At 38.8% G+C, this 16,375-nt stretch overlaps 1 protein-coding gene across 3 annotated transcripts; it reads left to right on the top strand.

Annotated features, from left to right (window-relative positions):
* Positions 1-22: 22 nt before the first annotated feature.
* Positions 23-10,089, top strand: MAIP1 (matrix AAA peptidase interacting protein 1). Of its 3 annotated transcripts, none has more exons than XR_006962842.1 (5): positions 23-648; positions 5,554-5,625; positions 6,243-6,369; positions 7,527-7,628; positions 9,719-9,847. XR_006962842.1 is itself a non-coding variant. In XM_047084537.1 (5 exons), exons 1-5 carry the CDS (start codon positions 208-210, stop codon positions 9,795-9,797), a joined length of 867 nt encoding a protein of 288 aa, XP_046940493.1. In that variant the 5' UTR covers positions 23-207; the 3' UTR covers positions 9,798-10,089. The 3 variants fall into 3 exon arrangements, 1 of the variants encoding a protein (XP_046940493.1); XR_006962843.1 differs by lacking the exons at positions 7,527-7,628; positions 9,719-9,847 and adding exons at positions 7,666-7,845; positions 8,078-8,962; XM_047084537.1 differs by having other exon boundaries at positions 7,481-7,628; positions 9,719-10,089.
* The last annotated feature ends 6,286 nt before the right edge of the window (positions 10,090-16,375 follow it).

Here is a 16,375-nt window from a genome sequence, read left to right as displayed (position 1 = left end):
AGAGCGGCTGGTCGGAGATCCGGGCCCGGGGCCACAGGGCCTCCGCGTGAGCTGCGTGCCGGAGAGCCGGAGTGAGGCCGACTCACCAGAGGTGGCAGCAACAGGCCAGATTCACTCTCTAGTCTCCTCCGGATGCGGCCAAGCTGGTTTCCCACCGACTTTCATTCGACACGGCACAGACAGGGACTGGGGTGAAAAGCCATAAAGATGGCGCTGGCTGTTCGTCTTTTGCCCCGCTTGCTGCTCGCTCCGCCGCTGCCCGGCGGGGCCGGCCCACCCCGGACTCCCCGTGGAGCCGAGGTGAGACCGCCGTTGGCTGAACTCTGCCGCTTCTGCCGCCGCCGCCTCGGTTCCGGACCGGTCCCGCTTCCTCGAGTCACTTGGGCCTCGGCGCTGCCCGCTCGGGGCCCGCAGCGTCCCCTGCTCAGCCCTCCGGGACTACCCGCAGCCCTCTCCGCTTTCCCTGCCTACCCCCGGCGCAGCTACAGCGCCGAGGAGCAGCCCCAGCCGCGCCAGAAAACCAAGATGATCATTCTGGGATTCTCCAACCCCATCAACTGGGTTCGGACTCGAATTTACGCTTTCCTGATCTGGGCCTATTTCGACCAAGAGTTCAGCATCGCAGAATTCTCTGAGGGAGCGAAGCAGGTTTGTTCATTTGCTTGGGGGTGACCTGTTCGCCTCTCCTGCATTCAGCGGTTCCATGCAAAAAGTGTTTAGCGATGAGGTTTCCTCACTGGGTCCCAAGGTATCCAAAGTGGGTAGTGACCCAGACACAGCCCTCCGCTACTTCTTGACTAAAATTCAGCTGCTTCTTACGTTGGCACGGTCGCCGAGGAGGAAGAGGGGTTCGATTGAGACACCAGTTCCACCAGCTGAAGTCCTCCAATTCCTTTTTCTGTTCTACAGGTTTTGAATCCGATAGAAATGAATTCGATTCAAAGCCCATTTCTGCCACCTAAAAGCTACATGGTTTTATCTTTCTGAACATCACTTTCTGCAAAATTAAGAAGACCATGCCTGGCACATAGCAGGCGCTCCACAAATGTTAGTTGAATAAATGAATGAGTAGATGCGATCGTTTTGAAGAGTAAATAAGGTAGCATTTTCAAATGCAATAATGTAATTTTAGGTAGAAAAACAAAACTTCCTGCTAGCCATTTGGCAGAGCTTCCCAGCCCATCTCCCTACCCCCGAATTCTCCCCCATCATACTCTTTAAAGACTAATTTAGAGATAAGGAGTTTTACCCTTTCAAAGAATTTGCTGAGCAACCTGGTCGCTAATAAGTGCATAACATCCTACACACTGAGAAATAGCCTTTGGTGATTCATAACCCTGACCCCTTCCCTTTTCTTTCTCTTTCTTTCTGAGTGGCTGATAATACCTTGCCTTACCCTTGTCCCATAACAGTCACTTTGGGTCCTGAGGTTATTTACGGATTTTTTTGTGTACATGCTCTTTTCTAGGATGAAAGTCATCTATAAGTGTCTTTCGAATCCCTCGGAGAGTTTGTCATTCCCAAACATTTCAGAACTGTTGATAAATAGAAGTCATAGTTTATTTCCCAGTTCATACTGCCATATACCTTAAACTTATACTATAACTGTAATTATTTCACAGTACTGATTGTATAAATAAATGTTTCCAACTTCATATAATCAGTGTCAATATTAACTCCTGCCTCCTGCTTCCCTGAGTCAACTCTTGACTGATTTATGTGTTTATAAAAAAGTTAAAAAGCAAAAGGCAGGCTTGATTAATAGCGTTATAAGTGGTAAACCTCTGCTCATATCAGTTCTCAAACTCTTTTGTCATGTAGAGGTAAATTGGTGTGATTCTACTATCCTCCACAATGCCCACTGAGGACACATGAACTTGTGTGCCTCATAACATATTAAATGACTGTACCAGCTCATTTATGTGTCAGTGAGGAATGGAAACCCTCTCCCCTTCTTGGGCAGGAATCAGGTTTTACACCCCATGTCCTCTGAACACAGAGGAGCATGGGACACTTTTTAGCCACTCTCTGATCCAGATCACTCTCTGGTCTCCAGCTATTAGCTATTTTTGCCCTCATCCTTGCTATTAAGTAGTATCTCCATCCTTTCATCAGCCTGTCTGTATACACGTTTTGCCTCATCTAAGTCGGTTTTTGTGCATTTAACCATTGTGATTTCCAAAAGGAATGTTGGGCCATCCATGGCAAATATTTATCAGTTCCTTTAAACCAATGCTTACTTATAACATACCTTTTATATCAAGCAAATCAGTTATTTAACACCTAAGATTTAAGAGGACATGGCCAAAAAACCTTCACCCTACTAGATCTCTTTATGCAATAATGCAACTGTGTCTTTGCATGGGTTTAAAAGTCTAGGGCTTAGGAATAATCTGGTGCAAAAGCCTTAGCTAGTTCATCTACTCTCATGGGCTCCACTTGCCCTTTATCCTTAATCTAACCTCTCAGCAATAAAATGTTATCTTGGGTTGTGAATATCAAGTTATCATTAGAGCACGTTCATTCAGATTTTTTTTTTTTTTTTTATATCAGAGAACATGAAAACAAAAAGACATCTTCAGGACCATTCTAGCCTAATTCTCCTTTACAGATGATAAAACAGTTGGCTCAAGGATGCATTGTAAGCAATGTCTTGTGACCCTGTCTATAAGCAGTCTTGGTCCTCCAGTCACTAGAAATTGAGAAGGTTAATTATGGTCTGAATAAGCTTTTATTCATCACATGAGCCAGGGAAATATGTGGTCCAGTGCTATAGCTTTATTAGCTCCACAGACCCTGCTTTCCATTAATATGTACATATAATATGGAATCTTCCCTCTTACTGCCATCAAACAGCAGTAATCATATACTGTATGTTTTCTTACATATCTTAAGTTTTGTCCTTTTCTATGAAAAAGAGGGCTATTTCTTAGAAGCCTCTCTAGGTTAGATACTCCTTGTCATCAATGCCTCATCAGGGCAGCTTACGACAGTTCTGACACTAACTCCCTGGAGTTAATACAGATCCTACAGGTTAAGGGCTCAGTCCCACATGACTGACTCCACTTCAGATGCTAATTACAAGTCTAGGCCTCCATTTAACTGGCCAGTTATAAATGGAGGGTTCCCACATTCCCCTTCCTCAAGTTCCATGATTTGCCAAAACAGCTCATAGAACTAAGGAGTGCACTTTACTTGCTATTTTCAGTTTTTTAGAAAGAATACAATTCAGGAGCAGCCAGATGGAAGAGATGCATAGGGCAAGGCATGTGGGAAGGGTATGGAGCTCCCGTGCTTTCTGGGTGCACCACTTTCCCAGCATCTCCACATGTTCACCAACCTGGAAGCTCTTCTAATTCCTTCGTTAGGGTTTTTAATGGAGGTTCCATTATTTAGCCACGAATGATTAAATCATTGGCCATTCGTGATTAATTCAATCCCCAGCCCCTCTTCCCTTCCTGAGTCTAGAGGTGGAGCTGAAAGTTTCAACCCTCTGATCACGTGGTTGGTTCTTCTGACAACAGTCACCTCATTAGCATGAACTCCAGTATGGTTGAAAGGGGCTTGTTTTAGGAACTCTGTGCCAGGAGGTGGAACAGAGAACAAGTGTATATTTTCTTCTTATATCACAATGTCACACTATGGATATGTGCATATGATCCATCTTCCCTATTACTGCCATCAAACCACATTAATCATATAGTGTTTATTTTCCTGTATCTTCCTGTATCTTCTTGCATGTTGTATAGGCTATTTCCTAGCCTCTTTAGGTTAGACAATCCTGTATCATCTAAGCCTTCTCAGAGCAGCCTCCTGATCGTTATTATCTGATCAGATAGTTTGCTCAGGTGTGATCTTCTTAGGCCACACAAACATCACACCTTGGCCATACAAACTAGAATGTAGTGGTTGGGTTTCACCATGATCGTTATGGTCTTTTTTCTTCTTACCTAAATACCACCCGCCTTCCTCACGAAGGCTTATTAATACAGATAGTGTCTTTGAACCCTGAGGGCCTCTCACATGTTTGCAAGGCGTCCTGGAATCCATTTGGATATATGCATTTTCTGAAAATTCAACAACTCTTATTATTGTCTGTTTGCCAGGGCTGCCGTAGCAAAATACCACAGTCTGGGGCACAGAACTTTATTTCCTCACAGTTCTAGAGGATAGAAGTCCAAGATCCAGGTATTGATAGGTTTGGTTTCTTCTGAAGTCTCTCTCCTTTGCTTGCAGATGGCTGTCTTCTGTGTCCTCACTCTTGTTCCCCCCACCCCCTCCGTGTGCATGTGCCCCTGGTGCTTTGTGTGTCAGTATTTCCTCTTATAAGGACACTAGTCAGGTTGGGCTAAGGCCCCCCCTCATCTTACTTAATCACTTCTTTAAAGACCCTGTCTCCAAATTCAGTCCTGAGGTACTGGGAGTTAGGGTTTCAACATATGAATTTGGGGGAAACAGTTCATCCCATAACATTCCATCCCAAACAATTATTGTCTGTCTGACATGCCTTTGCATCTGCTTTGTCTTGCCAGTTCTTCGCATTTCATCCGAGATGTTCCTTCCTTTAAGAGGCCCTCTCTGGTCCTCCCAGATTGACTTAAGTGGTGCTTCTGCTCAAGTCATCCTGTTCTTGCCCCTGTCATAATTCTTGAACTTGTCCGTTTACTTGCCTCCCTTCTCAAGTAGACTGAAAGCTACTTGAAAACAGGTAGGTCTTATACAGAGTTTCGTTTCTCACGGCTAAAAATATGGAGGATTGTAGTCGGTTCCTCCCTACTTTAAAATGGGATATCGGGGCATCTGGGTAGTTCATTTGGTTAAACATCCAACTCTTGGTTTTGGCTCAGGTCATGATCTCGCAGTTCATGAGTTCAAGCCCTGCATTGGTCTCTGCACTGATAGAGTGGAGCCTCCTTGGGATTCTCTGTGTCTCTCTCTGCCCCTTCTCTGCTCATAATCTCTCTCTCTCTCTCTCTCTCTCTCTCTCAAAAATAAATAAAATATTTTTTTAAATGGGATCTCATACATCTCACTGTATTAGACTGTGTAAACTCATTATATTTTCTCCCACTTTCCCAAACCTGCCTTCCCTATCTTAATGAGGTTCAGATTGCAGCCCAGATCTCCAGACTCCCATTACAATCTAGAATGTACTACTTACAAAATTCTTTGGGTTCTTGGGGAAGGGGGAGGGGTCATATAATAGTCATTACAGTGATAACAGTGATTACTTCATTATTATTTTAAAAGGAATTCTGTAGGAGGATTTTTATGTGAAGAGTTATGTTTATACACATACCATCTTTTCCCAGGTCCTAAGAGTGGTTACCTAATTGGCAATCAGCTCACTACTGTATATGTGGGAAGGCCATATGAGAAGAGACAAGCCAAGCAACTTTGAAGCATATCATAGTATTTGACATTGTTTATCCTTTATCATAAAATAGTCTTTGTGATATTAAGCTAATTAAGTATGAGCATTGTATGTTGTATGGTATTTTGCATGATGTTTTGAAATAATGATTACCACTCCTCACCTTTTTTTTTAAAAAGGCTTTTGCTCATGTGTCCAAGTTGCTGTCACAATGCAAATTTGATCTATTGGAAGAACTTGTGGCCAAAGAGGTAAAGTATACCTTTAATTTTCCTTTAAAAATAAGTGTATTACTCTCTTGCAATAGAATGATATGCATTACCCTTATTTATGCTTAAAAGTAGTATGTGTGCCATCAGCCAAAGTAGAGTCCTTGTATCTTTACTTTTGGGTACTTTGGGTCATATAAAAGCATAGAATGCTTGCTACTTAAGGTATAGCTAAGTAAATACGATGTCTTACACTTGTTTTTGTACTGAATGTTCTGTAGGAATTACCTGTTGAACAATTAGATGCCTTTCAGGATTGCTTTTGAATATGAGTAAATGTAGTAAATTTAAAAATACATTTAGGGGTGCTGGGGTGGCTCAGTTAAGCATCCGACATCAGCTCAGGTCATGATCTTGTGATTCGTGGGTTTGAGCCTCACGTCAGGCTCTGTGCTGACAGCTCAGAGCCTGGAGCCTGCTTTGGATTCTGTGTCTCCCTCTCTCTTTGCTCCTCTCCTGCTCATGCTCTCTCTCTAAAATAAATAAACATTAAAAAAAGTAGGTTTAGAAAAATTCATTCCATAAAGAATTCATCTGCTTACTGAAAGGCTTTTGAAAATTCAGTAGGTGAACTATGGTTTGCTTTTTTCCATACTTAGGTGCTACATGTGTTGAAGGAAAAAGTTACTTCATTACCTGATAACCATAAAAATGCCCTTGCTGCTGACATAGATGAAATTGTATACACATCAACAGGAGACATCTCCATTTACTATGATGAGAAAGGTACTGCTGGAACATAGTCAACTTTAAATGATAAATAATTGCCCAGATAGGCTAAACTAGTGGATAATCATAAAATAGTGGGGTTTTGTTGGTACAGTGGATAGTTTAGAAATTCAAGAAAAATAATACGTTCATTCTTTAAGGACCTACCTACGAAAGAGTTAAGATATGGTAATAGTTATTTAAGCCCTTCTATCTAAGCACCTTCCTCTACTATTATTTCATTCACAAGAGAAGATATTGTCACTTAAGTTGATGACGATTGTCTAAGGCTGCTATCATGTTTCAAATAGAAAATATATGTTTCAGATTTCCTAATTTGAAGGAAACAATTGAACATTTTAAATGTCTAGCTGTAGATTAAATAAGAGTGAGGAGTAAAAAGTAAAAAATATCAGTTAAAGACTGTTTTGAAAGTAAGATTAACTGTGGAACTCCCAAATTGGATTTATTTGGAGATAATTAAAAAGATTGAAAGGAACTTTACTGGTTATCTCATTTTTCTCCTTGTCCAATGCAAACATTTTTCCCTATAATAGTCCCCAAAATTTATTGACTCATTTGTTCCTTTTACAAATATTTGCAAATGTATTATGTGCCAGGCACACAGGAAATCTGGCCTTTGCTTACATACTTTCCAAGGCAGTTCTGATATAGGACTCTTTAATAGTTAAACATTTTTCATACGCATGTTAACTTGAAACATTTCTATAGGTACTTTTAGTGATAAATATTTTCTTCTCCCTAACATTTCAAATTAAATCTCAGCACCATGGTCACTACTTGATTTTAACCCAGGACCTTGTTAGAATCACTAGGCACATAGCAGAGTGAATGAAGGTAAATAGTACATGTTCAATAAATCATAACTATTATTTCTGAGATACAGAGAAGGTAAATATGTCATAAACCCTAGGAGAATTTTCTAAAAATAAGAAGAAATCAATGTAAGTATCTTACTTTGTTATTCTAGTTAGACTAGAATACGTACAAAATAGGATCTATACAAACTCGTGTAGCTACTGCCACTTTCTAATTTCATTTTGAATATATGGATGATAGATTATTGTGATTTGTATTTGTATGTGTGTGTGTGTGTTTTTTCTCTAAGGAAGGAAGTTTGTTAACATCCTGATGTGCTTTTGGTATCTAACCAGTGCCAACATCCCCAGTGAAACTTTAAGTGGAGCCAGCGTATTCCAGGTTAAATTGGGGGATCAGAACGTGGAAACTAAACAACTTCTTAGTGCAAGCTATGAGTAAGTCTAATCCCATCTCATTGTTTCCTTTCTCTAGAAAATGGAAGGTAGTATGAAGGAAGTATGAAGGGATGAAAGCTAAAGGGAGCTTTAGGAAGAAAAGCATTGAAATTTGGCAAGTTATTTAAGAAGAGAGAAAGTCATAAAGGCATACTGGATATGAAACAGAAGTGTTGAGAAATTAGAAAGAGGTAATGCTGCTGAATGTAATTAAAAGGTGTTTCAGGGGCGCCTGGGTGGCGCAGTCGGTTAGGCGTCCGACTTCAGCCAGGTCACGATCTCACGGTCCGGGAGTTCGAGCCCCGCGTCGGGCTCTGGGCTGATGGCTCAGAGCCTGGAGCCTGTTTCCGATTCTGTGTCTCCCTCTCTCTCTGCCCCTCCCCCATTCATGCTCTGTCTCTCTCTGTCCCAAAAATAAATAAACGTTGAAAAAAAAAAAAAAAAAAAAGGTGTTTCAGCTGTCTATCGATGTGTCATAAACCACTCCCGAACTCAGTAACTTTAAGCAGCCATTTATTTTGTCTGCTGCTTTACTGCTCAGGAATTTTGGAAAGGCACAGCCATGAGGTTTTCGTTGCTTCACCTGCCATCAACCAGGGTGGCAAGGGCTGGAGAAATCATTTCCATGATAGCTTCTTCACTCACACGTGCCCCGTTTGGTGCTCCTTGGCTTCCGCACATAATGTCTCATTCCCCAGGGCCTCTCTTCATGGCTTTGGCCTGTGGCAGTCTCCAGCTGTTCACATGTTTTACCAGGTGGTCAGCTAGTCTGGTAAAGGGCTATCCCAGGATCGGAACATCGTTTCCACCTTCGTCTACCTGTCAAAGCAGTCATAGGACCTACACAGTTGTAAGGACATGGAGAGATTCCACTTTTTATCAGGCAATAGCAGGGTCCCATTGCAGAAGAGCATGTGGGATGGGGCGTATGGTTATAACCTTACTCGGGAAATAAAATCTGCCACAGGTGGCACATGGGTGATTCACTCACTAGACATTTACTGATCATTCCCTATTTATCAAGTACCCTGTTAGGGTTTCAGATACAAAAATGAAGAGTTCCTGCCTGTAAAGAGGTACTATCTAGTAGGTTAGCAATGTATTTAAAAGAGACACTATCGTGTATTTTTTGCTAATAAAATTTGGAACAGTGAACCAGTCAAGCAGGTTACTGGAGACATAATTTAATATTTAAAAGAGAATACTATTATGTTGCCGAAAGTATATAAACCTAATTTAAATAACAAATCCCAAAAATGACCTAAGAAAATCTGTTCTGTTTCAGTAAGGTAAAAGGGAATTGTATCCTTATTTTTTCACTTTATTTGAAAGAAATGTGCTTTTTTTCTTTTTTTAAATTTTGCTTTATTTGTAATTATATAAAATATATATTTAAATACTTCAATCTACAGAATCATCTCCTTTTAAAGATATCACTTGTAATTAAAGAACAATATAATCAATACTCACCTTTGATTCCTCTGATATTCCCTACTAAGGCCATGGGCAGCTCATAAACACTGTTATTTTCAAGATTGATCTAATGTATATAAACCAAATTCCACTAAAATACCCTTTTCATCACCATAACCCAATTTATTTTTCCTCATATTAGGCATATGTTCTAGCTAGTATTTAACAACAGAATAATACCCAAGTTTCTCTCAAGGACTGGTAGATGTTGGAGTATATATCAGTTCATTAAAAATACTCATTTTAGGGGCACCTAGGTAGGTTGCGTGGTTAAATGTCTGACTCTTGATTTCAGCTCGGGTTATGATCTCACCATCATGAGTCTGAGCCCCACATTGGGCTCTACTGGGCGTGCAGCCTGCTTGAGATTCTCTCTCTTTCTCCCTTTGCCCCTCCTCTGTGCATGCTCTCATTTTAGTGGAAAATGTTCTAATTTTGTGACAATACTTTTCCTGATTGAATTGGTAAATTAAACTTTTTTGTTTTGATTTTTATTTATGATTAACCATTAGCTTGTTGCTAAAAATTGCCTCTAATGTACATTTGGAAATGATATAGTTATCCAAGAAGTATTTGGACTAATGTAAGATTCATATTATTTGTAATTTTTTCCCTAGATTTCAGAGGGAGTTTACACAAGGAGTAAAGCCTGACTGGACCATCGCACGGATTGAACACTCAAAGTTATTAGAATGATCTTTCTTGAAAAATCAGCTTGTTGGACTTTTGGCAATTACTATGAAAAATTAAGGAAAAAACCATTTTGGATCAGTTGATCTTCACATAGTCAAGTCTGTGGATCACTTTTGTATTATTTTGAAATATTCCTTGTAGTATATTGGCATGGTACAGTAAGGCCTTTTCCACAGATTATTATCACCTTCTATAAAAGAGATCAAAGTAAAAAAACTACAACAGCTCATTGTTGGTGTCATATTCAGTATCATTTCTTTTTTTGTTTTAAATAAAAAAAAATTTTTTTTGTTAATGTTTATTCATTTTTGAGAGACAGAGGGAGACAGAGTGTGATTGACGGAGGGAGACAGAGAATCTGAAGCAGGCTCCATGCTCGGAGCCGTCAGCACAGAGCCCGACCTGGGGCTCGAATTCATATGCCGCGAGATCATGACTTGAGCCGAAGTCAGATGCCCAAACGACTGAGCCACCCAGGCACCCCTTCAGTATCTTTTCTTTTTTCTTTTCTTTTCTTTTCTTTCTTTTCTTTTCTTTTCTTTCTTTTCTTTTCTTTTCTTTTCTTTTTTTCTTTTCTTTTCCTTTCCTTTCCTTTCTTTTCTTTTCTTTCTTTTCTTTGTTATATTTGTGTGTCTTTTGTTTTTATTTTATATTTACTTTTTTTTAAAATTTACATCCAAATTAGCATATAGTGCAACAATGATTTCAGGAGTAGATTCCTTAGTGCCCCTTATCCATTTAGCCCATCCCCCCTGCTGCCACCCTTCCAGCAACCCTCAGTTTGTTCTCCATATTTATGAGTCTCTTCTGTTTTGTCCCCCTTCCTGTTTTTATGTTATTTTTGTTTCCCTTCCTTTATGTTCATCTGTTTTGTCTCTTAAAGTCTTCATATGAGTGAGGTCATATGATTTTTGTCTTTCTCTGAATTTCACTTAAGGATAATACCCTCCAGTTCCTTCCACATAGTTGCAAATGACAAGATTTCATTCTTTTTGATTGACAAGTAATACTCCATTGTATATCTATAACACATCTTCTTTATCCATTTATCCATCGATGGACATTTGGGCTCTTTCCATACTATGGCTATTGTTGATAGTGCTTTTATAAACATGGGGGTGCATGTGTCCCTTCGAAACAGCACACCTGTATCCCTTGAATAAATGCCTAGTAGCGCAATTGCTGGGTCGTAGGGTAGTTCTATTTTTAGTTCTTTGAGGAACCTCCATACTGTTTTCCAGAGTGGCTGCACCAGCTTGCATTCCCACCAGCAGTACAAAAGAGATCCTCTTTCTCTGCATCCTCGCCAACATCTGTAGTTGCCTGAGATGTTCATGTTAGCCATTCTGACAGGTATGAGGTGGAATCTCATTGTGGTTTTGATTTGTATTTCCCTGATGAGGAGTGATGTTGAGCATTTCTTCATGTGTTGGTTGGCCATCTGGATGTCTTCTTTGGACAAGTGTCTATTCATGTCTTTTACCCATTTATTCACGGGATTATTTGCTTTTGGGGTGTTGAGTTTGATAAATTCTTTGTAGATTTTGGATACTAACCCTTCATATGATATGTTGTTTGCAAATATCTTCTCCCATTCTGTCGGTTGCCTTTTAGTTTTGCTGATTGTTTCCTTCACTGCGCAGAAGCTTTTTATTTTGATGAGGTCGCTGTAGTTCACATTTTTGCTTTTGTTTCCCTTGCTTCCAGAGACGTGTTGAGTAAGAAGTTGCTGCGGCCAAGATCAAAGAGGTTTTTGTCTGCTTTCTTCTCGAGGATTTTGATGGCTTTCTGTCTTACATTGAGGTCTTTCATCCACTTTGAGTTTATTTTGATGTATGGTGTCAGAAAGTGGTCCAGGTTCATTCTTCTGCATGTCGCTCTCCAGTTTTCCCAACACCACTTGCTGAAGGGAATGTTTTATTCCATTGGATATTCTTTCCTGCTTTGTCAAAGATTAGTTGGTCATATGTTTGTGGGTCCATTTCTGGGTTCTCTATTCTGTTCCATTGATCTGAGTGTCTGTTCTTGTGCCAGTACCATACTGTCTTGATGATTATAGCTTTGTAGAGTATAGCTTGAAGTCTGGGGTTGTGATGCCTCCTGCTTTGGTTTTCTTTTTCAAGATTGCTTTGGCTAGTCGGGGTCTTTTCTTGTTCCATACAAATTTTAGGATTATTTGTTCTAGCTCTGTGAAGAATGCTGATGTTATTTTGGTAAGGATTGCATTGAATATGAAGATTGCTTTGGGTAGTATTGACATTTTACAATATTTATTCTTCCTATCCAGGAGCATGGAATCTTTTTCCATTTTTTTGTGTCTTGTTCAATTTCTTTCATAAGCTTTCTATAGTTTTCAGTGTATAGATTTTTCACCTCTTTGGTTAGGTTTATTCCTAGGTATTTTATGGGTTTTGGTGCAACTGTAAATGGGATCAATTCCTTGATTTCTCTTTCTGTTGCTACATTGTTGGTGAATAGGAATGCAACCGATTTCTGTGCATTGATTTTATATCCTGCAACTTTGCTGAATTTGTGAATCAGTTCTAGCAGCTTGTGGTGGAGTCTTTTGGGTTTTTCATATAGAGTATCATGTCATCTGTGAAGAGTGAAAGTTTGACCTCTTCCTGGCCGATGTGGATGCCTTTTATTTCTTTGTGTTGTCTGATTGCAGAGTCTAAGACTTCCAATACTGTGTTGAATAACAGTGGTGAGAGTGGACATCCCTGTCTTGTTCCTGACCTTAGGGGGAAAGCTGTCAGTTTTTCCCCGTTGAGGATGATATTAGCATTGGGTCACTTGTATATGGCTTTTATGATCTTGAGGTATGCTCGTTCTATCCCTATTTTCTTGAGGGTTTTTATCAAGAAAGGATGCTGTATTTTGTCAAATGCTTTCTCTACATCTATTGAGAGGATCAGATGGTTCTTGTCCTTTCTTTTATTGATGTGATGGATCATGTTAATTGTTTTGTGGATATTGAACCAGACTTGTATCCCAGGTATAAATCCCACTTGGTCGTAGTGAATAATTTTTTTAATGTATTGTTGGGGCCAGTTGGCTAATATCTTGTTGAGGATTCCTGCATCCATGTTCATCAGGGAAATTGGTCTATAGTTCTCCTTTTTAGTGGGGTCTCTGTCTGGTTTTGGAATCAAGGTAATACTGGCTTCATAGAAAGAGTTTGGAAGTTTTCTTTCCATTTCTATTTTTGGAACAGCTTCAAGAGAACAGGTGTTAACTCTTCCTTAAATGTTTGGTAGAATTCCCCTGGTAAGCCATCTGGCCCTGGACTCTTGTTTTTGGCAGATTTTTTATTACTAATTCGATTTCCTTACTGGTTATGGGTCTGTTCAAATTTTCCCATTTCTTCCTGTTTCAGTTTTGGTAGTGTATATGTTTCTAGGAATTTGTCAATTTCTTCCAGATTGCCCATTTTATTGGTATATAATTGCTCATAATATTCTCTTATTATTGTTTTTATTTCTGCTGTGTTGGTTGTGATCTCTCCTCTTTCATTCTTGATTTTATTTATTTGGGTCCTTTCCTTTTTCTTCTTGATCAAACTGGCTAGTGGTTTCTCAATTTTGTTAATTCTTTCAAAGAACCAGCTTCTGGTTTCGTTGATCTGTTCTATTGTTTTTTGTTTTTTGTTTTGGTTTTGATAGCATTAATTTCTGCTCTAATCTTTGTTATTTCCTGTTTTCTGCTGGCTTTGGGTTTTATTTGCTGTTCTTTTTCCAGCTCCTTAAGGTATAAGGTTAGGTTGTGTATCTGAGATCTTTCTTCCTTCTTTAGGAAGGCCTGGATTACTATATACTTTCCTCTAATGACTGCCTTTGCTGCATCCCAGAGGTTTTGAGTTGTGGTGTTATCATTTTCATTGACTTCCATATACTTTTTAATTTCCTCTTTAACTGCTTGGTTAGCCCATTCATTCTTTAGTAGGATGTTCTTCAGTCTCCAAGTATTTGTTACCTTTCCAAATTTTTTCCTTTGGTTGATTTTGAGTTTCATAGCATTGTGGTCTCAAAATATGCACGGTATGATCTCAATCTTTTTGTACTTACTTAAGGCTCATTTGTGTCCCAGTATATGGTCTAATCTGGAGAAGGTTCCATGTGCACTACAGAAGACTGTATATTCTGCTGCTTTAGGATGAAATGTTCTGAATATATCTGTTAAGTCCATCTGGTCCAGTGTGTCATTCAAAGCCATTGTTTCCTTGTTGATTTTTTGATTAGATGATCTGTCCATTGCTGTGAGTGGGGTATTGAAGTCTCCTACTATTATGGTATTACTATCGATGAGTTTCTTTATATTTGTGATTAATTGATTTATATATTTGGGTGCTGCCACATTTGGCGCATAAATGTTTACAATTGTTAGGTCTTCTTGGTGGATAGACCCCTTGATTATGATATAATGCCCTTCTGCATCTCTTGATACAGTCTTTATTTTAAAGTCTAGATTGTCTGATATAAGTATGACTACTCTGGTTTTCTTTTGTTGACCATTAGCATGAAAGATGGTTCTCCATACCCTTATTTTCAATCTGAAGGTATCTTTAGGTCTAAAGTGGGTCTCTTGTAAACAGCATATAGATGAATCTTGTTTTCTTATCCATTCTGTTACCCTATATCTTTTGATTGGAGTATTGAGTCCATTGATGTTTAGAGTGAGTACTGGAAGATATGAATTTATTGCTATTATGATGCTTGTAGAGTTGGAGTTTCTGGTGGTGTTCTCTGGTCCTTTCTAATCTTTGTTGCTTTTGGTATGTATGTATGTATGTATGTGTGTGTATATATATATATATATTTTTTTTTTTTTTCATCTTTTATCCCCTCAGAGAGTCCCCCTTAAAATTTTTGCAGGGCTGGTTTAGTGGTCACAAACTCTTTTAATTTTTGTTTGTCTGGGAAACTTTTTATCTCTCCTTCTATTTTGAATGACAGCCTTGCTGGATAAAGAATTCTTGGCTGCATATTTTTCTGATTCAGCACATTGAATATATCCTGCCACTCCTTTCTGGCCTGCCAAGTTTCTGTGGATAGGTCTGCTGCAAACCTGGTCTGTCTTCCCTTGTAGGTTGAGGACTTTTTTCCCTTGCTGCTTTCATGATTCTCTCCTTGCCTGAGTATTTTGTGAATTTGACTATGATATTATACCTTGTCGATGCTCAGTTTTTGTTGAATCTAATGGGAGTCCTCTGTGCTTCCTGGATTTTGATGTCTGTGTCTTTCCCCAGGTTAGGAAAGTTTTCTGCTATGATTTGCTCACATAACCTTCTACCCTATGTCTCTCTCTTCCTCTTCTAGGACCCCTATGATTCTGAGATTGTTCCTTTGTAATAAGTCACTGATTTCTCTAATTCTTAAATCGTGTTTTGCCTTAATCTCCCTCTTTTTTTCTGCTTCATTATTCTCTATAAGTTTGTCCTCTATATCGCTGATTTTCTGTTCTGCCTCATCCATCCTTGCCGCTGCTGCATCCATCCGTGATTAGAGCTCAGTTATAGCATTTTTAATTTCATTCTATTTTTTACTTCTTTTATCTCTGAAGAAAGGGATTCTAATCTATTTTCTACTCCAACTAGTATTCTTATTATCGTGATTCTAAATTCTGGTTCAGACATCTTGCTTGTATCTGTGTTGGTTAAATCCCTGGCTGCCCTCTCTTCATGCTCTTCCTTTTGGGGTGAATGCCTTTGTTTTGTCATTTTGAAGGGAATAAAGGAATTAATGGTGTAGAAAAATTAAAATTGGGGCGCCTGGGTGGCGCAGTCGGTTAAGCGTCCGACTTCAGCCAGGTCACGATCTCGCGGTCTGTGAGTTCGAGCCCTGCGTCAGGCTCTGGGCTGATGGCTCAGAGCCTGGAGCCTGTTTCCGATTCTGTGTCTCCTTCTCTCTCTGCCCCTCCCCCGTTCATGCTCTGTCTCTCTCTGTCCCAAAAATAAATAAACGTTGAAAAAAAAAATTTTTTTTAATAAAAAAAAAAGAAAAATTAAAATTAAAAAAATATTAAAATTAAAAAATTAAACACACACACACAAATCGAATAAATGATGCTAGATCCTAGGTGTGTTTTGGTCTGGGTGTTGAAAATGGTTGAAAGGGTTGGGGGTGGGGGTGAGAAAAGAAAAAAAAAAGGAAATTGAGAATTTGACAAATTGAGTACACTGAAGTAGACTAAAATGAAATGATGGGAGTAAAATAGAATTTGAAAAAATATACACAAAAGTAAAGAATATAGTAGGAAAAAATTAAAGAAAATATTTTCATAAAAATTAAAAATAAAAATGAATTATTTTTCTGTATTCAAGAAAAAAATGAAAAAGGGAAAAAGATTAAAAAAAGAAATAGTTTGAAAATTTGAAAAAGTGAATACCCTGTAGTAGACTAAAATAAAATGATGGAAGTAAAATAGAATTTGAAAAAATTTACATAAAAGCAAAATATATAGTTAACAAAATTAAAGAAAAATATTTTTAATAGAAATTGAAAGTAAAAATGAAGTTTTTCTGCATTCAAGAAAAAGAAAAGAAATGAAAAAGAGAAAAAAAGAAAAAAAAGGAAATCATT

Source organism: Lynx rufus, unplaced genomic scaffold (assembly GCF_022079265.1).
Source record: "Lynx rufus isolate CCGP_SWC_20201006 ecotype Redwood Valley unplaced genomic scaffold, mLynRuf1.p SCAF_2, whole genome shotgun sequence".
Classification (NCBI taxonomy): Eukaryota; Metazoa; Chordata; class Mammalia; order Carnivora; family Felidae; genus Lynx; species Lynx rufus.
The sequence above is the reverse complement of the archived record's forward strand: the minus strand, read 5'-3'. Positions and strand labels throughout refer to the sequence as shown.